The 26,957-nt window shown below is 49.4% G+C and overlaps 2 protein-coding genes across 2 annotated transcripts in view; one reads left to right on the forward strand and one right to left on the reverse strand.

The window, feature by feature from the left end:
- LOC123352493 (ficolin-2-like) overlaps positions 1 to 5,848 on the forward strand; it is a 19,533-nt gene extending 13,685 nt beyond the window's left edge. The window contains exon 10 of the mRNA XM_044992693.1: positions 5,489 to 5,848. Within this exon, the coding sequence (XP_044848628.1) occupies positions 5,489 to 5,736 (248 nt within the window). The 3' untranslated portion in view covers positions 5,737 to 5,848. The remainder of the gene's footprint in view (positions 1 to 5,488) is intronic.
- A 5,041-nt stretch (positions 5,849 to 10,889) lies between these two features.
- LOC123352501 (ficolin-2-like) lies at positions 10,890 to 26,739 on the reverse strand. The gene is made up of 11 exons (XM_044992703.1): positions 26,595 to 26,739; positions 26,206 to 26,271; positions 22,541 to 22,594; positions 21,824 to 21,859; positions 21,121 to 21,183; positions 19,713 to 19,748; positions 18,265 to 18,297; positions 17,542 to 17,669; positions 14,105 to 14,234; positions 12,813 to 12,947; positions 10,890 to 11,231 (listed from the first exon to the last, which is right to left on the reverse strand). The coding sequence occupies exons 1-11, from the start codon at positions 26,677 to 26,679 to the stop codon at positions 10,984 to 10,986; spliced, it is 1,014 nt and encodes a 337-aa protein (XP_044848638.1). The 5' UTR covers positions 26,680 to 26,739; the 3' UTR covers positions 10,890 to 10,983.
- Between the last annotated feature and the right edge of the window lie 218 nt (positions 26,740 to 26,957).

Below are 26,957 nucleotides of genomic sequence, written 5' to 3' on the forward strand. Positions count from 1 at the left end.
GAAAAATTAGATTTCTCTCTCCAAACTTTGCTGAAATAAAAATTATGAAATTTTGTGCTGAGAACCTTCCAAAACATAATTACTAGTGCTCAAGAGTCAAATTTCAAGTCTGGGTGACTAAGGCTCAGCACCTTAAGTCCCTATGTAGGTACTTAAATTAGGATCTAAGGGCCAGAATTTCAAAGTTATTTAGGCGTCCTAAAATGCAGATTAGATGTGTAGTGGGATTTTTAAAAATGCCAAGTATCTAACTCCCCCATAGATTTTGAAAATCTCACTGGGCATTTCACTACATACTCGAAGCTGAAATCATTTGAAAATCTGGCCCTAGGTGCTCAAATCTCACTGAAGCGCATGAATCTCATATTTAAATGACTAACTTTGATGCCCCAATTTGTAAATCTGGTCTCAAATACTGTCCTCTGATATCCACACACACACCTACCATTGGCTTAAAGGGGAGTGTGAATCAGGTCAAGGGAAGTGAAAGTCGTGTTTAGGGAAGTGTGAGTATCTTGAAGAGAAGCGTGAAGCAGCTGCAGAGAAAAATGAACAAGCTCACATTCTTGGCATTTGCTGACCCAACATATTTCTCTTTTCGCCAGCAGGAAGGGTAGCGATATTTTATTATCTAAATTTGACAGTCTATTAATATAGTAAATGAGCAGAACAAAGGCAGCTATCAGGGCTAGGCGAGTCTCGTGAGGGAAATTATGATTGATTTTAGGTGATACAGGCTTAATCCTTCACCCATGGAAGCCACTGGGGCATCTGTAATTGACTTCAGTGCCCAAAAGACTGGGCCTCTGTATTCCCTTCTGATTGCCCCTTGGTTCAGCAGAGCGAGCGTCAACCTCAGCCTCTTCCAGAAGTTTACAAGCTGAGCCAAGTTTCTAGAAAAGGAAAAATCTTTCCTGCATGGATGTATGGGAGCTTTGCTGGAAGAGGCAGCCCTCCCGCTCCATTTTCTATGTTGCTGTGCTTCACAGTCAGAGGCCGACACCTGCTCTTAGCTCAGATGCAATTTCATCCCCCGATAAGTGGAAGCCTGAACGAGGATGCTGTGATTCTGTTTTGTGTGTACTGAACCTTTAGCTATGAGAAGTGTGCTGCTGTCTGCTGGGAGCAAGGCTCAGGGGGATCTCAATGAATGAGGGAGACTCCGCTTTCTCTCTTGGGGAAATTTTATGTTTGTTGTTTTCCTTAGTCTAAAATAGTCACCTCAAACCGGGCTTCTCCAGGTTTTTCATAGTAAGAACCACATTTTAGAACGGAGATTGGCACATGGGTCTTCCCATGACAAACCATCTCACTGCTATCTGTGATCATGTAACAGCCCTGTGGCAACTACATCACTTGCATAGGTGGCAAAGTGGTATTAGGAAAGTATTATATTTTCTCTTAATGCAATTTAACTGGTGGATATAGGAAGGAGATCTCCTACTATGCAACTAACCAGCTCTCTGGAGATTGACAGCAAGTTGTCTGCAGACCCCTATTTGAGAATCTCTGCTCAGACCAAGTTCATGTTTTGTTTTGTTTGTTATAGACAAGGATGGGATTGTAAAAAAGAACAAGGAGTGCAGGTAAAGTGAAGCAGCAGTGAAGAGGTCTCCTGGTTTTAGATAAAAGAGGAAAAAGGTATCACAGAGAAGGCCAAATGGCCATTTATAGATGCATTGAAGGCTTCCAGGTGCAATGAAAAAGAGGAATACTTTGAAATCCGTGTTTAGAGGTTTGATCGGTGCTTTTGTTAAAGACAGCGAGAAAAAAAGGTCCTTTTTTTCTGACCCTGGTGGCAATGATAGTGGCCGTGCTTGCCAGCTGTTTTGCAGAGAAACCATGTGAGGTGGAAGGTAAGAGCTGGTCGAAAAAAACATTATGAACCTAAACCACAATTTTTGAACTGAAAGCTGTAGGCTTCACAGAAAGAAAATGGAAGAAGAAAATGTCTCTGAACTTTGAGCCAGTTGCAAAAAAGGCCTTTCACCCTTTGCTCATTTTGTATTGTCCTTGTAGAAACCTGTAGAGATCATTGTGTGTTTGGGATATGGGGCACAGAATAAAGAGACAGCCTGTTGAGCCTTGTCCATGCTAAAGAATTGACCTTAAAAAGACTTAGAAAGAGATTTCAAAATGGGACTTCTGCTTATCACTTTCTCAGGCACTTTTGAAAATCCCACCCTTAGTGTTCTTTCCAGAATTATTTATTATTACAAATAAGGTGGGTGAGACTTCCTGTGCCATCCTCCCTATCACCTCCACTAAGCTATTGTGCGTGTGGCAGGGGAAATCTACTACTAGAGGCATCAGACACAAAGGCAGAGTCTGGAAATGTCCCTTAGCACACCAGAGCTAGGGGGTCTGTCCAGACCCAGTCAGCTTGGAAGCACGTAGGGCCCAGCATTGTGCCCTCTTCCAACAGACCGGAGACCCGATAAAGGGTTATTGGGCCAGGCTGTAAAACCACCTTTCTTCATAGTAGTTGCATAACCACACTCCCACGCTATCTCTCCTGCTGTCATTCGTTGTCTTTACTTGGTTTTTGTTTCTCCTGCTCCTCTTCCAAAGTACCCCGTTTTTCCTCTTACAGCTCCCAATCCACAAAGTGTTGTCACAATGCCAGTGCAAGCATTGCAATGTAGAAGCTTGTGCAGACATATACGGTATTATTAACCATATTTATTGTGGCAGCGCCTAGGAACCAACCAAGAACTGGGCTTCAGAGTGCTCGGCCCTGAACAAACCCAGAAGAGCTCAGACAGTCCCTGCCCAGAAGAGCTCACAAGCTACATTGACAGGACAGACACGGGGTGGGGAAGGGCTAGAACACACAAGCAGAGTGAACAATGCAATGGCAGCAAATGTCATTTTAGTGCCACGATTTGTTTGTTGTTGGAGGGAGAGGGGGGTGTTTAGTTAGGAGGGGATCGGCTAAATGGAAAGAAAGGGGAAGGGAGAGGGGACACTGCAGGAAAGGAGGCTGACGGGGCAGGGTTAGGGAAAAGGGTAAGAGGAATAAGTGTGATGGTGAGGTTAAGAGACTGAGGAAAGGGTTGTGGCAAAATGACAAATCAGCAGAGGGCAGAGAAACAGGGGTAGTTCTGTGAATGGCTGAAGGCCCCTGCTTTGGCAGCTCCTGCAGCTGCTCCTAGTGGCTGGTTCCTCTCTGCAGTTTTTGCCACATGTGCTCACTGCAAAAGATGCCTGGGAAAGCAGGAGGAACATGTGCTGCCATCTCGTCATTGCTAAAGAGGCCGAAATTTCATTTCTGAGAGTTTGAAGGAATATTTGCTGCCTTTGCAGGCGTGCCAGTTTATACCATCTCCGGTGCTACCATGGGCTCCCAGCCAATACCTCCCATTGAGGTTTGAGTCATGGCACTTACTGTACCACTAGGCCCCCTTGTCAAGTGTAGCACAATTCGTGGAAGCTGGATCATTATCATGGTCTTTTGTTGTAAAGAAGAGAAGGTTACTCACCTGTGCAGTAACTGATGTTCTTTGAGGAATGTCTCTGTGGTCGCTCCACTTTTAGGTGTTTGAGCACCCCTGCGCTTCTAGTCGGAGATTTAAGGTAGCAGTGCCCTGGTTGGCCACACACATGCTGCAGCCAGCTCGTGCTGCTCTAAGTGGGTACCACACACATGCAGCCAACTGTCCCCCGGTTCCTTCTCTGCCGCAGAGGATTGAAGAGACACTCTGAAGCAGAGGGGAGGAGGGAGGGTAGTGGAGCACCCACAGGGACAACTATCTCAAAGAACATCAGCTACTGCACAGCTGAGTAACCTTCTCTTCTTCTTCTTCTTCTTCGAGGAATGTCCCTATGGGCGCTCCACTTTTAGGTGACTATAGAGCAGTACCCTTCAATGGAAGGAGGGGCTTCAGAGATGTTTACTGGGTGGTGGATAACACCAATTCCTCAAAATGAGCATCAGCAGCTGATTGCTTCTCTAGGGTGTAATGTCTGGTGAAAGTGTGGGGTGATGCCCAGGTAGCTGCTTTACATATATCAATGGTGGGTATATCTTTAAGAAAGGCTATTGATATGGATATAGCCCTGGTGGAGTGCGTGCGAAGACCAGAGGGGTTCTAGATCATATTCGCAGTAGCATAATCGGATGCACTCTGATATCCATTTTGAAAGTCGTTGTTTGGAAATGGTTAGTCCTTGAGATCGTTCTGTTGTGGAAAAAGAAAAAAAAAGAACAGTCTGGTGGATTTTCAGAATGTTTTTGTTCTATCTATATAGAATGCGAGTGCTCTACGAATGTCCAACGTGTGAAGAGATGTTTCCCTGCTGTCAGTGTGCGGCTTCGGGAAGAATACAGGTAAGTAGATGGGCAGGTTGAGATGGAAGGATGAGGCCACTTTAGGTACGAATTTCCGATGTGGGCAAAGGATTACCTTGTCCTTGAAGAATGTGTTGTAAGGTAAAGTTACTATCAGGGCACCAAGCTCTCCAACCTGTTGTGCCCACGTAATTGCGACTAGGGAGGTGATGCTCATGGACAAGTGTAATAGTGAGAAGGTAGCCAGAAGCTCAAAAGGTTTGCCCATGAGGACTAAGTTAAGGTCCCACATAGGGGTAGGGTCTCTGACTGTAGAGTAAGTATTCTGTATACCTTTGAGGAAGCGTTTAGTGAGAGGATGCGTGAATATAGTGAGGCCATCTACTTTGGAATGGAAAGCTGTGATTGCAGATAAGGGTACCTGGAGTGAACTGATAGAAAGACATGATTTTCATATATTCAAGTATCGTGGGTAATGGAGTAGTTCAAGGGGAGAGTTGTTTGTTGCCGCACCATATGACGCCACATTTGAGTATATGTTTTTGTGTGGTTAATTATCTGCTGTTCATCAAAATATCCTGGACCTCTGTGGAACAGCCTGTCTCCAGTGGTGTCAGCCACAGATTAGCCATGCCTTGAGATGGAGGAGTGGGATGTTGGGGTGACAGAGATGACCTGAGTCCTGTGTGATAAGATGAGGTATGAGTGGGAGGGGCCACAGTGGAGGTAGGGAAACCGGGTTTGTCTTGGTCATATTGGTGCAATCAGAATTACTCGGGATCTGTCCTAATTTAACTTGTAAAGGACACGAGATTTAAAAGGAATTGGGGGGAAAGTGTACATTAGACTTCGTGAGGTCACTTCCAGCCCTACATCTCTGTGACTCTATGATTCTTTGGTCCTGAATCCTCAACCCATTCCCTGGTAAGCTGTTAGTGTTAGGAACACATTGAGCGCGTTGACTGCAATGAGTTACTCTGCATTTATAGTGATGTCACTGAGATCAGAATACGGTCTGGTGGAAAATCTTTCTTTTAGGAAGTAGAACTGCAGTCTCTCTCCTGGACTTCAGGGAGATTTTTTTTGCCTGATGAAAGGAGAAATTTAGCAACCCCACTGCAGAACTGCCAGGCTGGGCTGTGGAACCTGAACTGTGAAAGCATGTAGTAAATACTGTACACACAATTGTTTCCACAGGGGATTCATTAACCATCCACAACCACATGCCATTTACAACCCAAGACCGTGACAATGACCAGTATTCAGGTAACTGTGCAACATCCTTTAAAGGAGCCTGGTGGTACCAAGAATGTCATTGGTCCAACCTGAATGGATTATACTTGAGAGGAGCCCATGAAAGCTATGCTGACGGGGTGAACTGGAGGACCGGCAAAGGGCACAAGTACTCCTACAAGGTGTCAGAAATGAAATTTAGGCCTGTGTAGCCAATCAGGGAGGCAGTTATAGTAATTACACTTCGCTCTTATGCAGCAATTATAGGCCTGTCATATCGATCATTTATCTGGAGACGTGCTGAGATGAATTCTTTTTATAGCACAATGTTTTCTTTGTCTTTCATGTTCTGTTTTTCTGCTCACACAATGAGAAGTGCAGCCATTTATGTAACAGAAAGTAGAAATATGAGCTCATTAGTCAGTCATGGAATGGGTAAATCTCTGCAAAGCTACTCAATAAATGGTTAAATACACACGGACCCAAAGTCATAAGTAAGGCTAGAGCCCATCGCCTTCAGCACAACTGCAAGCCCCTAGTACTTGAGCTAAGTATCTTTAGCTATGTGTAATGGGCCATTTTCTTTGTATACCAGCCACTAAGGGAAGACATCAAATTACACACTCAGCCACTGCAGTGCACTAGGACTAGAGCTGATAACAATAAGGCAAAAATAGTTTTGTGGAAAAAAATGTAATTTCTTAGCTGTTTTCATTTCAAAGGGTTGAAAATGAACCTATTTTGTTTTTGTTTTTACCAAAGTCCTGGTATTCTGTGTACAAAAAACATTTGTCATCATCATGAGAACATTTTTGATATAAAAAGAAATGCTGAAAAATGTCAGTAGAAAATATTGTGAATTTTTCCAGTCAAACAAAACATTACCATGATGTCAATGATATTTTATTAAAATGTTCATTAAAAAAAACCAAACATGATTTGTCCATAGATAAACTCTTAGGGTCTGGTTACACTGTGACAAAAACCCAGAGCACCATGTCTCAGTGCCTGGATTAGCTGACTCAGGCTCACAGGGCTTAAGCTGTAGGGCTATAAAATTGTAGTGTTGACATTCAGGATTGGGCTGGAGCCTGGGCTCTGAGACTCCCCCCTTTATGTGGTGTCATAGCCTGGGATCCGGCCTGAGTCCAAACATCTCTACTTCAGGGGCTGGCTACCTTTCAGAAGTGACAGGTTTCAGGGTAGCAGCTGTGTTAGTCTGTATCCACAAAGAGTTGGTTGGGTAATTCTCACCTTTTCACTTTCTCTGTATGTGTATATATATCTCCTTACTATCTGTTCCATTCTATGCACCTGATGAAGTGAGCTGTACCCTGCGAAAGCTAATGCTTAAATAAATTTGTTAGTCTCTAAGGTGCCATGAGTACTGTTCTTTCAGAAATGCTGTGCCGAGTCTTCATTTATTCACTCTAATTTAAGGTTTGCGTGCCAGTACCGTATTTTCCGGCGTATAAGACGGGTTTTTGGGCTAAAAAACAACCCCCAAAAATCGGGGGTCGTCTTATACGCCGGGTATAAACTCCCGACCGCGGCTGGGATTTAAAAGGCTCTGCGCTGTCCGCCGCAGCGGGCAGCGCAGAGCCCTCTGACTTCCCGCCGCGGCTAGGATTTAAAAGGCTCTGGGCTCCCCGCCGCAGCAGGCAGCGCAGAGCCTTTTACACCCCAGCCGCGGCCGGGAGTCAGAGGGCTCTGGGCTGCCCGCTGCGGCGGGGAGCCCAGAGCCTTTTAATTCCTAGCCGCGGCTGGGGTGTAAAAGGCTCTGGGGTCCCCGCCGTGGCGGGGCGCCCAGAGCCCTCTGACTCCCGGCCGCGGCTGGGAGCTAAAAGGCTCTGCGCTGCCCGCTGCGGCGGGGAGCCCAGAGCCTTTTAAATCCTAGCCGCGGCTGGGATTTAAAAGGCTCTGGGCTGTCCACCGCGGCGGGCAGCGCAGAGCCCTCTGACTCCCCGCCGCGGCTAGGATTTAAAAGGCTCTGGGCTCCCCGCCGCGGCGGGCAGCCCAGAGCCCTCTGACTTCCCCCCGCAGAAGGGGGGGGTCGTCTTATACGGCAAGTATATGGCAAAACTAATTTTTTAATGAAAAAATTAGGGGGTCGTCTTATACGCCCCGTCGCCTTATACGCCGGAATATACGGTAATGTTTTTAGAAGGTCTCTTTCTATATGTCTATAATGTATAACTGAACTATTGTTGTATGTAAAGTAAATAAGGTTTTTTAAATGTTTAAGAAGCTTCATTTAAAATTAAATTAAAATGCAGAGCCCACCGGACCGGTGGCCAGGACCCGGGCAGTGTGAGTGCCACTGAAAATGCCATGCCTGCCATAGGTTGCCTACCCCTCCTCTACTGCATTTTATAGCTTCGCAGCTCAAGCCCGGCCGACCCAAGCTAGCTGCGGTCATGTCACAAGTCTTTTATTGCAGTGTAAACATGCCCTTAGCTCCAAACATTTCAACCAGCTCTAACTAGGTCTTATCTCTTCTCCTCTCTGGCTCTGTCTTCTGCTGCTTCCATTACCAGAGGCCCCACCCCAGCTCCTACCACTGTCATGCAGTTTGTCCTCTGCTGTTAGTGAATCATTTCCATTGGAAGCTGCATCTACCAGTGGCGAACCTTCCCCTCTGTTAGTAAAGCAAACACTGGCTCAATGATGTGCTTTTCACAGACTTTTTTTTTTTAAACGTATGAGACAGTTCAATTGCATCAGAGCTAAAAAAAAGCCTGGCCATGCCTTAGGTGAATTAGAGAGGTGGGAAGGCAAAGTGTAACCATGCTAGAAGGAGACACAATTTGTCTGGGTACTGGGGAGTACAAGAGAGGGTAGCTACCTCTGCCAGGAGCACTGTTCCCCGGAGGGGGCATGTCAGAGAAGAGTGATGGTGCAAATAGAAGAGTTCTGCAAAGATCTCAGGCTACATCTGTACTAGAAAATCCCACTGCCCAGCCCAGGCCTCGGGAGGCATAACAGGCCATAGTCTCTCCCACTGATGCTGGTATTACTCCCAGGGCTGGATTAAAGCAACCCGGGGCTCTAGACTACCCCGACATGGCCCCCACCAACTTGGATTGCTGGTGGCAGGGCCCTCCTCCCCTTCCAGGGAGTCAGAGACAGTGGCATGGGGCATCCTTTTCCTCCTCAGAAGGGACCTCTTTCCTCTCCAAAGAGACAACGCTGGCAGCAGGAACGTCCCCTCCCCCGGTACTTAGTCCACTAGCAGGGGTTTAATCTACAGTCGTCATGGAGGGGGTGGTTGGCCCAAACCTGAGCAGTGCTCTGACTAGGTCACACCACCACTCACTCCAATTTGGCCTGGCCGGCTGCCTCTCATGGTAAATAACAAAACAACATGTTGGGCCTCCTGCTGCGTTTGGGCCTTAGGCACATGCCTGGTTTGCCAATGCATTAGTCTGGCCTTGATGACCCCATGGTGACACACAGCCCCTCCTCGTGTGTAGCTGGGGAGCTGTGCCCCAAGGAAAGAGACACCCCTTTGGGGTCCCTGCCAGCTCCACGGCAGAGCCCTGCACTGTTGACTTCCTCCAGCAGCAGGAGGGAAGGGGAAGGGGAAGCAACTTCACCAGTCACTCTGGCAGCCCTCCTCCCTCGACCGAAGGGAGGAGGGGCGGCAACAGCAGCCCCCAGCATCCCGTTCGAGGGCAGAAGACAGCCAGGCAGCCATCAGTGAACAGGGCAGAGCCCGTGGGGCCCAGCAAAGCAGGATGGAGGCTGTGAATAGCCCAGTTTCCCTCACATGAAGAGCCCAGGCAGGGAGAGGTGAGGAAAGGAGGTGTCCCCGCAGCCAGCCAGTGCAGAACTTCCAGGCCCAACAACTGGCCTGTCTGTGACCTCAACCTGCAGAAAAGCCCCAGGAGGGGACAAGCTGCTCCTCCTGCCGGCAACTGGAGACAGCTCCTCTCTCCTGCCACCGCCTGCAGCCTGCTGGCCCCGCAGCAACCCACACCAGAGCTGGGATTTCAGATCCAGAGACCCAAACTGCCTGCAGCTGAACTCGTGGGCTCCAAGCTTTGAAGACTGGCAGCAGGTGCTCGGGCGGCAAAACCCCTGGAGCCGGCCCTGCTTACAGACCTGTAATGGGTCCCCACATGCACCACCTGGGTCCTGAGACATGGGGAACAGTCAGAACTGAGGGGAGGAGACACTTTTGGTCAGGAACATTGGGGACTCTGTTGTCATGTGACAGTGTATTTGCCAGCATCATCTTTAATAATTAAAAAGCATTAATACCTCAAATCATTTAATATTTTTATTGCTTGTATATTTTTCTTTATTCAAACCCTTACATAAAGTTTTTAGCTTTTTGTTTGCTTATGTGAGTTTGAATTATTGGTGAGTTTAAGTGTGGTAGCCACGGCCTTTGGTCTACACTGCAGAGTTATGGAGATGTAAGGCAGCTTACGTCGCCCTAGCTCTGTGTCTACACTACAATGTTGCTCCCACTAATGTAAGTCGCCTGCCATACCAATTTAATAACACCACCTCCATGAGGGGCATAGTGCTTAGGCCAGTGTAGTTAAGTTGATGCAGTGTCAGTGTAGACACTCCATTGACTGTTCTGGCTGTCAGCCCTGGGGTGGCAGGGTTCTGGCTCTCAATGCCCCACAATGCGCCAGGCGAGGACACAAACCACCACTCCATGGACATCCTTGGGGTATTTGCTATTAGTTACAGGGACAGTAAAACTGGCCCTTTAAAATCTCCTTCCCATTGCTCCCTGATTCAGCACAGTATCGACTGTGGTCTCCTCCAGCAGTTTACAGGTGCAGCAGGGGTGCCAGAAAGAGAATAATTTCTGACATATGCCTCCTACGTGGTGGTGTGGCTGGGAGAGGCAGCCCTGCTGTCCTACCTTCTAGGGTGTTCTGCTTCACTGCCAGAAGCCACACTCCTCCTACCTCGGCTCCAGTGTAACTCCCTTCATAAATTCTGAGCCGCATGCTGCAGTATCTGTAGCAAAGATTCTGCGCTGTAATAGTGAGAATCCCTTGCTCCTCTGTCAAAAAATCCTCCTCCTCACAGCGCCCAATCCACAGCAGAGCTGCCTTAATGGCCGTGTGAGCACCAACCTTGGAAATACTAAACATTGGAGCAAATACAGACTTGAGGAGTCACCACACTTTTGCTTCCCACAAACAGACATCGACGGGTGTGCGTGTGTTTGGGAGAAGGGACTAAAGGGGAGTGTGGGGATGATTAAAACAGATCTGCAACATTCATTCCGGTGAATATTACCAGATGCTTCTTTGTTCAGGGACCAGAGAACAGGAGGCTGAGGGACAACACAAGATCTTTGTCTCCACTACAAAGAACAAATCCCACTCACACAAAGTTTACTGTTGGGGAATAGCTTTATTTCCAGCAGGAACTTCCAGCTGCGGAATGATTTCTGTGAGACAAGGACATGCAACTGTTCCCTCACCCTGCTAAACAGGCCTGAATTTTATTTCAGAGAGTTTAAGGGAATATCGGTCCCCTTTCCCTGTGCTCCAGAACACACCGTGACGAGGGTTTTCGTGTTCTCCCGGCAAATATCTCCCGTTCAGGTTGGACTGCAGGCAGTCATTGAACCACCAGGCCCCCTCGTAGGACTCAGCACAGTTAACTGAATTCAGACCATTGTTGCGGTCTTTGGTTGAAAACATCATGTTCCTATGGTAGGTTAAGGCATCACCTGTAACAAAGAGATGTAGCTTTCTCCCAAGTTGTAACACAATAATAACTAGTTCTCCTATTGTGTTTTTCATCTCAGCAAACCTCAAAGAGAGTTACGTTATCCTGATTTTATGGATGGGGAAACTGAAGCACAGGGAGGGGAAGTGACTTGTGCAAGGGTCCCAGGAGACCAGAGGCAGAGCCAAGACTAGAACTCTGTTGTCCCAAATCCCAACAGAGTGCTCAATCCACTAGTCCACACTGCCTCCCTCCCTGTAGTTCAGTCTACCAAATGCAGGGCCTGGCCTTCCAGTGTGGGGATTGCTCACTCCCCTTGTGGGCACCCCCAACCCCTCAAAGTGCAGCGGGGAGGCTGCTGTTCCTCTCTGGAGGCCTCTCAGGAATGGAGAGGAAGAGGAAACTTTTTACAACAATGCTCCGAGAATGACCCCTTCAGTCTTGCTTACACTGGGGGTTTATGTTCAAATATCTGGACACCCAAAAACTACCCCTAAGCTCTACCGCTAGGGTCAGAACCAGGATGGCACAAATCACAAAACTTTGGCTTCAAATCCAAATGTTCCCCAAGTTCAGGCAGTTTGGATCAGGGATTTTGGTTCATCCCTTTATAGAGATGAGTCCAGCTACGAAGTCCCGTTCCAAACTACCCGCCAAGTTCTGGTTGTTCAGATCCAAGGGATATTTTTTCGCCACATTTCAAGCCAAAACTGGGCTAAAACTTTCAAACCCCTCTAAAGAGAGGCCTTGTTCCTGAGCTCTCTACTCAGACCTCCTTCACCCAAAATCCCATTTATCTCAGTGTGGCCTGACACTTTGGGCTGGGTAAGGGCCTTGGGATTTGGCCTTGGGGCTGGTGACAGGAGGTGCTAGATGGAAAATATAGAAACCTGAAGCCAGTCTGGGTCCGTGGCTCTTGGCAGAACCAAAACCCACCACTACAGGTTCAGGTTTGACCCTGGGCCCTGGCAAAGCTAGCACAGCAATGACCATAGGATGTATCTCCTGCTCTGTGGGTTTGATCTAAGAGCACTTCTGTGATTGGTGCCAGTGTCATGGGTCCTCAGTGGTGAATGAAATTGGGAGCCATGTTCCAAGGGGATGATGTTCCCTCCCTGCCTTCATGGAAGAACTGCTGGGAAGGAGAGAGAGGGGAGGTGCTCATTACCCCACAGGGTAATCAGAGGGATAGATCTGAACAGCTGCTCCATCCTGCTGGGAGAAGAAGAGGAGATGATGCTCTTCCTCTTCCTTTTGGAGAATCCTCATCAAGGCATTTCACGGCCCCCAAATGAACCCAGCTGTCGGAGATTTCAGAGCATGTTCTCAATGTGTGTGGGGGACGCCCAGGAATCCTGTTTGTTAACCTACTGGCACATAAGGTGGCATCTTCCCAATAGGGGCCTGGGACAGAGCTTTCAGGTGTTGTCTCTGAACCTGAGTACGTGCTTCTCTAAGTGGCTAAATTCAGATTGTGCAGACAGGGCAGAATTTACTTTGCTGCCTCAGACTTCAGCACATCTCAGTTGAATTTGCTATTCCTTCTTAGCTGTGATCCCAGTAAAACCCAGCCAGCACCTACCTGCCGTCCCACTGAGAAAGTCTCCCAGAATCAGCTTATAGTTCTCAGATTCTCCTAAAATTTGGAATGATTTGTACTTGGCAAAATACTTCTTGGTTTCAAAATCCATGAGGTCAATGCGCAGCTCATTATTTCCTGTTAAAAACAGGAAGAATATCAGCAATTCCATGTGTTCCACTAACATTTTTCAGCATCTGGGTTTATTACATCATTCATTCACCAGCCTATCCCCATATGCTCAGCCCAGGATGCCTTTAATAACCTAGTTTCATGCCCCCATCTCTCCTGTCCATTAGCAAACAGTGCTCACAGCTAACATCTGCGCTCCAGCTAAGTGATCAGAATCTATAGCATCCATCTCTCTATGGCCTCAGCCGGTACCAGTCCACTGACAAAGCAGCAAGGGACAATTTCAGCTCCTGTCTTAGCGCTGATGGTTCAACAGATAGTCCTTGTTACAGAACGGTACATCTCCAGATCTGTTCACTTAATGCTCTTTAAGGTGAACCAGCCTTGACCGGAGCTCAAAGAGCTCCAGTATAATCTGTCTCCGAAACTTTTCCTTGCAGGTTTCTGTGGGTCAGAAGCAGCCAGTGGTGAGTCTGGGAGCAGTTTCACTATAGCTAGTGTGTACCAGCATAGTCCAGTGGACAGGATGCACAACTTGGACTTAGATATGGTCCTCATCATGGCCAGGGCCGGCTCCAGACCCCAGCGCGCCAAGCACACGCTTGGGGCGGCATTTTGCCGGGAGGGCGGCAGGTGGCTCTGGCGGACCTTCCGCAGTCATGCCTGCGGGAGGTCCACCGGAGCCGCGGGACCAGCGGACCTCCCGCAGGCATGACTGCGGAGGGTCCGCTGGTCCCGCGGCTCAGGTGGACCTCCTGCAGGCATGCCTGCGGAGGGTCCGCTGGTCCCGCGGCTCAGGTGGACCTCCTGCAGGCATGCCTGCGGATGCTCCACCAGAGCCGTGGGACCAGCGGACCCTCCGCAGGCACGTCTGCAAGAGGTCCCCCAGAGCCGCGGGACCGGCAACTGGCAGCGTGCCCCCTGCGGCATGCCGCCATGCTTGGGGCAGCCAAATTCCTAGAGCCGCCCCTGATCATGGCTCTTCTAATGACCTCATCTCTGCTTCCCTCAAATCCCCATTCACCAAGTGGGGTTAATGATACTTACCCTCCTTTGAAAAGCACTTTGAGATCTACAGATGAAAAGCACTACATAAAGCTACCATATTATCATCACTCTGTGCCATGTTACCAAGGAAACGGAGAGCATCTGTGATTTCTTACCTTGAGATGTCAGCAGGTGAATGTTGTCGTTTCCCAGCCAGAATTCCATCTGCTGGTTGCCAAAACCTCTCTTGTATGAGTCCCAGTCACGGAAAAAATCCACTGAACCATCTGCCCGTCTCTGGAAAACCTGCCAAGAAATTAGAGAACCTTAGGTGAAAAGATGGTTGCAATAATTTTAGTTGTATGTGAATAGCTGCTTAGGTCTTCCGTTCTTCAAGGACAAGTTGTCAGCATAATACGCACTATGGTTAATCAGAATATGTGGGAATATCTATGCCCGTGGCTCTCAAACTTTTTTACTGGTGACCACTTTCACATAGCAAGCCTCTGAGTGCGACCCCCTCACCCAAACATTAAAAACACTTTTTAATATATTTAACACCATTATAAATGCTGTTAACAACTCACGGGCCCCCATGTAATAACCTTGCGACCCCCTGAGGGGTCCCGACCCACAGTTTGAGAACCCCTGATCTATGCAAAGAGTTTAAAATGTACACCATAATTTTGACATCCTTGTCATCAGCTGTTTGAGAAAGGAACAGCTGGTGAGAAGGGTGAAACTGAAAGCCTTTCCCATGAACAAATCTTGAGGTCCTTCCTGAGTTTTTACTCAGCCCTTAATAATGGAAAAATCCCATGGAAGAAAATTTGAGTTTGCCCTAATAGAAGCTCAGTAAGGCCCTTAAGATTTGGTCCAATATAATTAAAGTCATTAGCAAGATCCTTCTTAATATAATTAAAAAACCAACCCTCTGAAACACTGCGTTGCTTGTGTTCCTTTCTTACTTTAAAAACTATAGCCATTCGCTAGCAACCCAGGAGCCACAGACCCACTTGGATTCGCAGACAGGCTGCTAGAATTTGCGCTGCAGGATGGTCTCATTCGTAGATTTCAGAGTCACAATCAAAAAAGTATAGAAAATGTTTCAGTTTGTTATGCGCATGGTGCTGTACATCTTGGATGTGTGAGAACAGCTAGACAGCAGAAAACAACAGGCGAATCCATTGCACTGAACACTTTTCAGACTGACCCGTCACTTGCCTTCAATCACACTGAACAAATGTTTAATGTAACACAGAGTAATTGCTAATATACATCTCTCTGATCCCATCAGGACTGATCACCCTGAAAGGGGTTGGGCACATGGTAATGGTTGAATTGTGATGGATGAGACTGACAGCCCATATAAAACATAGCAGGATATTTAGTTCTGCCATTGGGCTGAAAGGAGGAAAAGTTGTTTGCAGTGTTGTTGTGTCTGCCTTGGTCCCAGGATATTAGAGATACAAGCTGGGTGAAGCAATCCCTTCATTGGACCAACGTCTGTGGTGAAAGAAACAGTTTTTGAGCTACACAGAGCTCTTCTTCAGGAGGAAAAATGTAATTTGAAATAATCTGAACAAAGGTACCAAGCTAAATGCAAGCCCATGTCTCAGGCCAGCAAGCAGCAATTCCACTAACGGTCTATTCCAGTGGTTCTCAACCTTCCAGACTACTGGACCCCTTCCAGGAGTGTGATATGTCTTAAGTCTCACCTCTCTTAAGAACTACTTGCTTACAAAATCAGACATAAAAATACAAAATTTTCACAGCCCACTGTTATTGAAAAAATGCGGACGCCCGAGCTGAAGCATCTAACTTAGCTTTGCGGGGGTCCCAGTGGCGTAGGGCCACAGGCAATTGCATATTGCTTGTCACCCCTAATGCAGGGCCTGCACTCGTGACCCCCGCCTAAACCAAAGGCAGTGGGTGACCTGGCCGTTGGGGGAGGCTAGCCCCCACCCCCTCCCCTTGTGTGTGAGGCCCCGCCCCTCCCCGTCCCCTCCTGCCCCCTCCCCTGCAGGAACCCAGATCACCCCTGCTGTGGCCACCCGGCCCCCGACCCTGGTGCACTGGGTGGCACGATCCGAGTGCTGGCCCGGGCCATGCCAGGCTGTTTGGAGAGGCACAGCCTCCCCCTGCCGATCATACTTGCCGACCATGCCCTAAACCTTTCCTGTGACCCTCAGAGGGTCACAACCCTCAGGTTGAGAAACACTGATCTAGATGAGTTGGGTGCCCCCTGGAAGACCTCTGTGTTCCCCTGGTTGAGAACCTCTGGTCTATTTAGTCCCCTCTTAAATCTGATTTACCATCCATATCACCAAGAAGCACATACAGGTATGAAAGAAATCGATATCCACGCAGCTTAACTAATTTTGCCAAGTTACAGAACTGGGGCAAAACTGGATCCCCAAACCTCTCTCACACACAAAGGCCTGGACATATTTCTTAACCACAATCCCAAATTGGGCGGGAGATGCAGCATTTCAACTGCTTTTCTGGCTTTGTCCGGCTGTCCCACCATCCTCACAGCCAATCCCTCAATGTCGTGGCAGCCAAGATGGGATAGACAAGTTCCCTCTGGCTATCACATTGGCTCACCTCTATAATAGTGGTGCCTGCAAGACACGGCATTTAGACTCTTGCTAGCGACATTGTGTCCTGGCCCACCTGGTGACCACCTGTGACCTGTGGCGATGGGAACAGGGAGCTCTGACCAGGTAGCTGCTGTAGAAGGATTTAGGTAGCTTCTTGAGGAGACATTGCTGAGCTGGGAGATGTGGGGTAAGAAGCGAGGGCAAGACAGCCCCACCCCATGTGCAGGGGTGAGGGCCCACCCCCTAGGCTCTCCCCCCACCTATCAGCTCTGCAGTGTGGGACACAGACAGTGCAGGAAGACGTGAGGGGTGTTGAGGACAAGGGAGGGAAAGATGGAAGCTGTGAGAGAAATGAAGGAATATTTGGGGGAATTGGAAGGAGCTCAGGGAAGTTTTTGGAGGAAGGGGATATTGAAAGGCGCACAATGGGGGGACAATGATCTGATTGCATCCCCCATTTCAGGGGCCTGTGTCCCACACTGCAGCAGTGGGAGAGGTGCGGGTTGGCTCCGATCCACAGCAGCCTGTCAGGGATGGGAACTGAATCGAACGTACTGAAAATTACAGCTCTCTCCGGGTCATTGAAACAAGTATTTGAACGTTGCAGTTGACAGAGCCCAAGCTGGCTGCAGGGCTCGGAGCTCTTCTAACTCTGTCTGGACTAGCCAGTGGAAAGGCTGATCCGTGGCCTCCACACTCATGGTGGCAAAATCCTGGCCCTGAGATCTGAGCACCTGCCCTCCTCTGGGAGTGGCAGCTACTAGATCTAAGCTGCTAAATAAGCTTAGGGGTTATCTCATGCAGGTCCCCACATCTGTACCCTAAAGTTCAGAGTGGGGGTGACACCTTGACACACATGCTGAACTTCAAGCCTGTGTGTCATCTCATTGGCTCAGACTATACATGTGCAGGTGAAAAACTAGGCAAGAGCTAATTGCCATCCTGAAACACACACACTTGTTCTACGCAAGGGCTCCTGGAGAGGCTCACTACGCTCTAGTCTCACTTACAGTCCATCCCCCTCCATCCGTGGCCATGTCACACAGCACAGTTACGGCAGTGCAGTCCGAAGAGTAAACCGTGTACCAGCCGCTCAGGGTGTTCCCTCTGGCCAACAGCTCCTTGCAGCTCCTCGGGCCTGGACAAGAGGGGCATTTAAAGCAGTAAATTATACTGTGTCTGGATGGTTTTACTGAGGCAAAGGCAACTTCTTATGACAATAAACTGTTCTCAGGCTCAGGCCCTACACTGATTATTTTTGTGTATATCCACACCAGACAAAGCGTAACCGTGTTTTACATACCCAGCATTTTCATGTGTTTGTTACAGAAACCCTGGCTACCACTGAAAAACAATGTCACTACAGTTTAAGTGTCTTTGTGGGAATTAATTTTTCAGCATCACACTGGAAATGCGACCACCACCTCTCCTAAAATAGGCTCCCACGGCCTTTGAAGCTGGATCATCTGTTCTCAGCTGCTGGGCCAAATCCTGCCTGCCTGACTCGGGTGAGTGACTTTGCTGCTGGGAGTATTCTTTTGGGTAAGGGATGCAGGAGTCGGCCCGTTGTCATTAGCAGCAGGTGTGTGTAACTTCCCCGCCTCGTCATCCAGTCTCGCTAGCAAGGATAGAACTTCTTCTACCGAAGTGAAGGAAGTTTTCATGCCCCTTGCCTTGTGGGCCTGCCCTGTGAGGTAAGGTCCGTTTCCCCTGCCATTAGAGTAAACACTCACCCTTTTTACACAGCAGGTCCGCCAGCTCCTCCTCTGTGCAGGAAAAGGAACACAAAGGCAGTGAAATGGGAGCACAAGCAAAGCAGTGTGTTGTTTCTAAACAGCTGTTCACTCCTGCAGTTCAATAGTTCTGTCTGTCTATTTCAGACAAAATGTTTCAGAAGCAAAGAAAGAAAAATGCCAAGTTAGAAAGAGACAGCAGCTTAGCTATAGAAGGAAGTGGAAATGTTTAATGGAGATGTTTAAAAAAATGAAGCCAATCATTTAAATAAAAATAAAATAAAATTAAATTAAATTAAAAAATAAAAATAAAAATAGTTAAAGAAGACACAGTTAGGGTTTCAACTCTGTTTCTCTCACCTTGATTTGTAAGACAGGAGCAATGAAATAGAGAGAAAGGACCGAGTTTGCCTTAACTGTGTCCTGTTTAACCTGTGTCCATTGCAAACCAGCTGACTAGCTTAGATCTGCCCTGATACGGGCTTGGGGCCCAGTGCTTCCAGGCAATAAGCTCCTTCACCTCCCATTGGCTCCTGTGGGAATAGGGGATGGGTTCAGCATGTGACAGGAGACACAGAGCACCTCACGTGTTGTGCCCTTAAAATTAACAGACAAAACAGTCAACCCAACTGTCAGTCCACATGCAAACACACTGAGCAAACTGGCTGAGCCAGAGGAGGTCAAACCTTGCTCCCACTGATCTCAACGGCAAAACTTCGACTGACGGCAATGGGAGCAGGATTGAGCCCAGGATGGGAAGATTTGTACAAATCAACGAATTATCTAGTAAAATAAATATTCTCTCTTCAATGCACGCTTGTAACTGCTATAGGGGAAGTTCATTCACACATCAGTGGTGGCTGAACAGATCCTGCCATGCTGTGCAATCAGGATAACAGAAACTAGCGTCATGTCTGGCTAATATTCAGAAGAGAATCTGGGTCCTACACCCTGTGACTTAACACCTGAAAATTCTCACTACTTCCTTTTCAGCCTGAGAGCACCATGTAGCTGGGTGCATGAGCTGAAGTTACTGAATTGGGGCCATGTGTTCCCAGGCTGATGCATGTAGGAAATACAAGACATCATAAGCTACTAATAGACCCTCTCCAGTAGCTCAAGCAGTGAACAGCCAAGCTCCCCTACATGTTATGATGCCTCAGGCTGATTTTCTACTTTAAAAAAGTGCCAAGCAAATGACTAGTATAAAAACAAAGAGACACACAATTTGGGGGAGTGTTGTTTTTGAATCGCTGGAAGAACCATGGACAATAGAAAGTATGAAACCTGGATAAACAACAGAGCCCAGTGGACAAAAAACACAGCTTCAAGCATTTTCCCTTTAAACATTTGCACTTGCCTTGGCATGATATCAGTAAGTGAGAGTGGATTGGGGGGAGAGAGATTGTGGTCCCCAGTTACTCACATTCTTATCCAGAGTCTCTCACCTTTCAGTCCAGAGCTCCCAGGATCACCTTTTGCTCCTGATCACAGAAAAATAATCCAAGATATGGTATTTGTGAGCTCAGTTCTCCTGTACAGGTACTGCCCTGAACTGGGCGCAGCGTGGAGTCCTGCCCTGGTGGAACTCCATGTACGTCAGGGAGGGGCAGGGCCCCAGAGACCTTTAAGAGTCCACTTGCTCTTCCACCCATGAAGGTGACACAGCATATGCATAACCTCTGGCCAGTGTGGAGGGGAGGGAAGGACATAGTCCAGCCCACCACCTTTGTACAATGTTAGCACCCCAGAGTCACCCAAGCCCTGCAGGGTCCTTGTCCCTCTTGCATGGAAGCCTGAGAGCAGAAAAAGCGGGTTGCACACTTAACGTCCTTCCCTTGCACTTGCACAACTGCCCAGAGGCTGGGCACATCTGGCCCAATGGTGATGGGCACTTTGGAAATAAGAGGTAAGGTAGGGCCAAAGTGAGTAAAGTGTAAAGGTGTGTAAGCTATACTGAGTGTAAGGGAGTGTCACACACTCGGGGCTTTGCTACAATAAAACCATTGTACCTGTTTCTAGCAATGGTGCCACTGCCAGTGTAGACACGGCCCAAGCTTTTCATGACACTGTGCTAAAAACAGCTGAACCCAGCCCCTCTTACACCATTTCAGGCCCACATGGAGGTGCCCTAATGGAGAATCTCAGGTCTGGGTTTTTACTACATTGGGCCCCACTCTCAGGGAAGGTAAATGAGTGTGAGTCTAAATTGGTGTAAAGGGAGCTGGGAGTTGTGAGTTACACCAGTTTAGACTCCCTTATTAGCCTTAGGGTACGTCTATACTTCGATCTAAGGGTGTGATTCCCAGGTCAAGGAGACAGACCCACTAACTCTGATCAAGCTAGTGCACTAAAATAGAACATAGCTACAGTGGCGCAAGCGTCAGGAGTGACCAGCTGCCCTGAGGACGTGCCCATCTCAGACCATGGGCACGTAGTCAGGGAGGCTAGCCTCGCCCATCGCATGTGCAGCAGCAGCAGCTGCTCTCTATTATTACCATACTAACACAATCAGAGCTAGCACCTCCTCCAGATAGGGGCTACACCCCAAACTCAAAGTGTAGCTTCACCCTTACCTAGACTCACCCCTGAATTAGGCTGGTAATCGCACGGATTGGGGGAGAGCGCAGAATCGAGATTCCCTAGTGATCAGTTTTCCTCTTGGTTACCCCAGTACAACCTTGTTGATTTCACAGCAGTTATACGCCATTGTAATTGAGAGGAAACCCTACCCATCTAGGATGCGCATTGGGGAAATGTGCCATGGAAGAAAGATGCAAATGGGTTAAGGATATCTCCTGCTATTTAATCACATGCTGAATGAACAAAGTTGTTCTCTGCTCTTTGGTACTTTACCTCTCGCCCCTGGTGGTCCTGGTGGTCCAGGTCTCCCTGGTTCTCCTGGAGGACCAGGCATTCCTACAAACACAGGAGTCTCAGAATTAAGATTTGACAACTGTAAGTAGGGGATGATATTTTAGGGTTGAACAAGGAAGAGGGAGGGGGGAAGGGCAATTTTGACAGGTCACTCACCAGTCCAGATTTCAAAATTAGGGTTCGATTTTTAACTCTGCCCATTTGGCGATGGCAATAGGAAGTGGGAATAGACCACTACCTTGCCTGGCCCTAGCAAAATCTGCCATTTCCTCTGTGTCTACCACATTTGCAAATCAGCCCTCCTGTTCCCGCAGTTCCTCACTGTGCTCTGGGCAGTACTATGACTGGACAAAAAGGCTGAGGATACAGTACTGTGGTGGGATCTGTATGAGGGACTTCTCAGGACAGGGCTCAAAGGAGGCAGAATTAGGGTTGAGTGGCTATGTTATGCAGGAAGTATCAGCTTAGCCTGGTTAATTCCTGGTTTTCATACCTATGTATTTTGTTTTTAATTCTAATGCTAACTTTCTCGTAAAGGGGTGTGTAAGGGGACATCTGTCTACAAGGACTTTATACTGCCACTCATCATCACAGTATCTGAGCACATTCCAGGGCAGATCAATAGCGATAGCAAAGGACGTGCAAGGCTCAACAGGGAGGAGATCTATCCCAAAGCTCTCACCTACGGCTCCAGGGAAGCCCAAAACTCCTGATTCTCCTGTTTGAAAAGAAATAATTAAAAGAATGAGCAGTGATGACTTAATTGTGGCTTAGATACCATGGACCTGATTCTGAGCTCTGACCCTGGGGTAAATCAGAAGCAGGTTCAATGAATTTATTTGGGTGTGAGAAAGAATCCAGGCCCCATGGGTGCCACTGCTCCTCCTGGGCACAGTCCAGCACAGGGGACAGCGCAGACACACCACCTTAGCAGGAGCTCCAGGAGGCACAGTCCCAGCTGGAGACCCTGGGGGACACAGCACAGAGCTACCCTTGAAGAGGACCCAGGAGTTACCCTTCTCAGAGACTGGCCCAATCCACTCACTGGAGGTGCTCAGACATGAAGCTGTCTAGGGCTGTGCACTGGGGCTGAGGCAAAGCCATGCCTTCATCACTGCTCCACAGCAGTGAGCGGAGCTGGGTAGCTGCAGAGAGGGACACACTCTGTTACACCAGTACCCGACTGGTTCCAGCTGGCGTGTTCACCAGTGTAAGCGAGAAGAGAACCCACCCCTTTGTGCAGGCACTTTTGGGAAGATCCACGCAGTCTAAAAACCTCCCCTGGATATTTAACTCACAACGTTCCCCTCTGCTCTTTAGTGCTTTCCCTCTTGGCCCAGGATCTCCTGCCATTACAGTGGAGCCTAAAAGCACAAAAGATTCTGAATTAATATTTTACCTTTTACCCCTGGTAATCCTGGAATACCAGGGAACCCTGGAGGACCACTTATTCCTACAGACACAAAAGACTCCAAGTTATTATCCTGCATATGACAACAGGGAATTATTTGTTAGGGTTAAAATGAGGATACGGGCCAATTCCGACATGCCTTCCCCAAGGCCAGATTTCAAAATTAGAATTAAATTTCTTCCTTGCCCTGGTCCTCAGATCCCCCACTGACTGTAATGGGGATTTCCCCGGAGCCAGGAATACAGGATCAAGCCCCTTCTCTCAGCTCTTGCAAAACTGGCCAAACAGAAGGCCAATGACAAATGGTTTCAGTGCTGGCTGGTGGTCGGTTTGCAAACAGAAAGCCTTCATCCGGCCCCTGAGCATTCACTGCCAGTGTCCCAGGAAAGGAGCCATCACAGGAAAGGAGCCATTTCAGGTAGGGTGACCCGATGTTCCATTTTAGTTCTTTTTTAGGCCCTGTCCTGGCCAACCCAACTTTTTTGACAAACCTGGGCATTTGTCCCGTTTGCTCTTGCCAACTGATCAGCAGCTGGCAAGAGAAACCGGAGAAATGAACAGCTTTGCCAAAAAAGTGGGGTGGGACCCCTAGTGGGGCGCAGAGGAACGTGCGGGGGTGGGGGTGGCAATGCTGCCCTGCGCTGAAGGAAGACCTAGGAGAGCGGCTCAGACGGGTGCCCACGGCAGGCCTGCTACCTCCATGCCCGAGTTCCCCCCGCCCCAAAAAAGTTATGACAGCCAGGACAGGGCCTAAAAAAGGATGGTCCCTGACAAAATGGGACACATAGTGGCCTTCAGGGTGGGGGTCTGGGGCCAACCCCACATTCTGGGGAGGGAAGGGGGACCTCCGGCAGGCCCCGTGTGGGCAGGAGGCAGGGAGGGCTCAGGCTGGATCAGCCAGGGGGTGTCTCATTTTCCCTTTGGGAAAATATGGCCCCCTAATTTCAGGTCTTGACCCCTTCTCCAGAGGGCAACTGCTGGAGTCCTTCTGCCACCCCCAGATGTGTGGAGGAGCAGAGCCAGCAGGATGTCTCAGTGCTGGTGATGGGGAAGAGTCCAGGGAGCCTAGTGGAAAAGGTCACATGGAATCTTTCTGGTTGAGGAAAGTGCCAAGGTCCTGTGGGGAGAGGGAGGAGGGTGGCAGGAGGGGGGAAGTTAAAGGAGGGTGGCAAAGATGGTGGAAAAGCGGCAGGGGCTGCTGGTGTGGGGTTGGATAAGAGGAGGGAAGTCAAACTATTTGGCTGCAAAGAAGAGAAAACTGAAGGAATAATGAGTGAATTTGTAGTGGAGGAATTCAGCCTGGTCCCAGAGCTTGTGCTAGAGACGCTCAATCTCATGAGAACTGGGGTGGAGGAGGACGTGTTGGGGGTAACCCAGGGCTGGGAGTTGGCAGGATGGGCCTTGACATGGGAGAGGGGAGCCAAGGAGATGAGGGTGGCGGAAGGAGTGGGGTTAGGGTTGCCAACTTTCTAATCATAGAAAACCAAACACCCTTGCCCCGCCTCTGCCCCGCCCCTTCCCTGAGCCCCACCCCCACTCACTCCAGTTCCCCTCCCTCCGTCACTCATCCTTCCCCACCCTCACTCACTTTCACTGGGCTGGGGCAGGGGGTTAGTGTGTGGGAGGGGGTGAGGGTTCCGGCTGGGGGCACAGATCCAAGGTGGGGCCACAAATAGGGGTTCAGGGTGCATAAGGGGCTCCAGGCTGGGGCAGGAGGTTGGGGTGTGGAAGGGGTGAGGGCTCTGGCTGGGGATGCGGGCTCTGGTTTGGGGCTGGGGATGAGGGGTTTGGGTGCAGGAGCGGGCTCAGGGCTGGGGCAGGAGTTTGCAGTGTGGAAGTGGGCCCAGGGCTGGGGCAGGAGTTTGCAGTGTGGGCTCAGGGCTGGGGCAGGAGTTTGCAGTGTGGAAGCGGGCTCAGGGCTGGGGCAGGAGGTTGGGGTGCAGGAGGGGATGTGGGATCTTGGAGAGAGTTTGGGTGCGGGAGCGGATGCAGGCTCTGGGAGGGAGTTAGGGTGCAAGAGGGGGTTCCAACCTGGGTCAGGGGTTGGGGTGGGGGTGCAGGCTCCGTCGGGCAGCGCTTACCTCAGGCAGCTCCCGGTCAGTGGCGCAGTGGGGCTGGCAGGCTCTCCAACCCTGGCTCCGCGCTGCTCCTGGAAGCAGCCAGCGTGTCTGGCTCCTAGGTGCAGGTGCGGCCACACCCAGGTGGCTCTGTGTGGTGTGTGCTGCCGGCAGGCACCACCCCAGCAGCTCCCATTGTCCGCGGTTTCCAGCCAATGGGAGCCGCGGAACTGGTGCTCAGGGCAGGGGCAGTGCACGGAGCTTCCTTGATTGCACTTGTGTCCAGGGGCTGCACATGCTGGGCACTTCCAGGGAGGGCAGGGAGCCTGCCTTAGCCCCGCTGGGCCGCCGACTGGGCTTTTAACGACCCAGTGCTGACCAGACTGGCCAGGATCCCTTTTAACCAGCCGCCTGGCAACCCTAAGTGGGTGGAAGGAATCACTGCACGAGTCACTGGAGGGGAGGGAAGAAAAGGCAAGGGAAGGGAGCTGAGAGTAGAAGAGAATTTGTGGATACCGATGGATTGGAAGTCCCAGAAAGGTCAGGCGGGAGATGCTGATCACCACAAGCAATGCAGAGACCTGAGAGGATGCAGTATGTGGAGGAGACCAGAGTGAGTGGCCATATTGGTGAGAGGGGAGCTAATCCGGGGCTGCAGCTCAGACAAGGGAGTCCGGGGACCAGACACAACGACATGGAAGATGATGTCACCAAAGATGATGGGGGAGGATTGTGACATGTGGAAGAGCAGGAAGTAAAGTGAGGAAGGAAGGTGGGTGACAGACCACAGCAATGGAGCTTTGTTCCAAGGAGGAGAAAGAACGAGAGGGAGGACTGAGGGTGGGAGGTGGTAGAGTTGGGACTGGCACAGACTAATGTCCCACCCCTGTGTTTGCAGGAGGATTCAGGATGAGAGGAATGGAAGAGGAAAAGGCCACCACAAGGTGTCCATAGAGGCAGAATGGGAGCCATAAACCCAGGTCTCTGTGAGAACCAGGAGACGGGAAGAGTGGGAGAGGAGGCGCTCACCGTTGGCTGTGATGTTTTTAGATGGAACAAGTGTTCCCAAGGCAGCAGAAAGGAGGCCAGGAACAGGTCTGAGGTGAAAGAGGGAGGGGAAGCCCAAGGGGGTGGCGGGAAAGGTGCCAGAGGAGAGGATCGGGATTGAGGCAGGAGCAGGGCTGGAGCAGATGTCTCCAGAGAGGAGAAGGTGGCAGCACGGCAGAAATTGGAGGTGAAATGTGGTTGTGAGAGCAGTGACCCCCCACTGGCCATTCTAGTGACCCCAGGGGACTAATTCCCATCAACCCCCCAAACAATCTAACTGCCAACGTTCCATTTCCCATCATCCCTGCCCCCCTATCCAATAGTGCACTAGCTTTTGTGATCTGCTCTGTACTTCACTGATATTCCCTATCCCCTTCCCCCCATGCCCAATTCACTATCAGGGCAGAGAAAAGGAAATGGACATGATTTCAGAACAGAAATATGATGACGCCCAACTTCTCACCACAGGGGAAGAGATCTGTAGGGTGGCCAGAATGTTTCAGGCATCACCATCCAAAGCGGAGTCTCACTCAGCTCTGGAGAACATACCTGGAAGTCCACGAGGTCCAGGAGGTCCTCGGGGTCCAGGAATTCCACAGCACTCTGACTTCACCCCTGAGTAAAGAAATGAATCAATAAGTGACATTTCCGCGAGATACAGGATCCCAAATATTTTGAAAATTCCAGTAGTAAATAAGCTCAGCAAATCGAGGGCAGCTAACACTAAGGCAGCAGCGCCACTGTGGTGACCCTGGTGCAAACTCCATGTTGCACTGGTGCAAGACTTCTGCATTAGTGGCTTACACTGTTGTTACCACACTGAGGTATTTACACTGGTGAGAATTTCCCTATTGAAAACAGGCCCTCAGACCCTACAGATCGCTCTCACCAGCTCTAAATTAGAGCAGGCTGAAAAACAAACCCCACAATTTGTTCACCTGTTTGTGGCTCATCCTCAGCCTTACAAACCGCTGCTGCTAGACAGAGTAAAGCAAGGAGGGTTTGCTGTGCAGCTCTCCCCATGATGCTGGTCTCTGCAACGGCAGCTCTACTAGACTTCTCCTCTTCTCTGAGTTAGCCATTCACCACTTGGAGCCTTTTAGAGAGCAAATAAATAAATATTCATGAACTCTCTCCCCTCAACTCTCAGCTCCTCCCACCAATCTGCATCTTCCCGCAGTTTCTGCTGAGTCTGCTCTCTGCATGATTTCTCCACTATCTCCCTTCACAAGGTCTTATGTTGTATTTCTACAGTGCCAAACCACAGTCACTCACTTCTTTAGTATCCTTGGTTTTCCTCT

Source organism: Mauremys mutica, chromosome 18 (genome assembly GCF_020497125.1).
Source record: "Mauremys mutica isolate MM-2020 ecotype Southern chromosome 18, ASM2049712v1, whole genome shotgun sequence".
Classification (NCBI taxonomy): Eukaryota; Metazoa; Chordata; order Testudines; family Geoemydidae; genus Mauremys; species Mauremys mutica.

What these genes read in the sequence shown, in the direction of transcription:
- LOC123352501 (XM_044992703.1), bottom strand. Translation starts at nt 26,679, where the DNA reads ATGGGGAGAGCTGCACAGCAAACCCTCCTTGCTTTACTCTGTCTAGCA. An exon ending in GGGCTTCCCTGGAGCCGTAG is followed by an intron (nt 21,184 to 21,823) that starts GTGAGAGCTTTG and finishes CTGTGTTTGTAG; the next exon opens with GAATGCCTGGTCCTCCAGGA. An exon ending in AGGACCACCAGGGGCGAGAG is followed by an intron (nt 19,749 to 21,120) that starts GTAAAGTACCAA and finishes TTCTGTGATCAG; the next exon opens with GAGCAAAAGGTGATCCTGGG.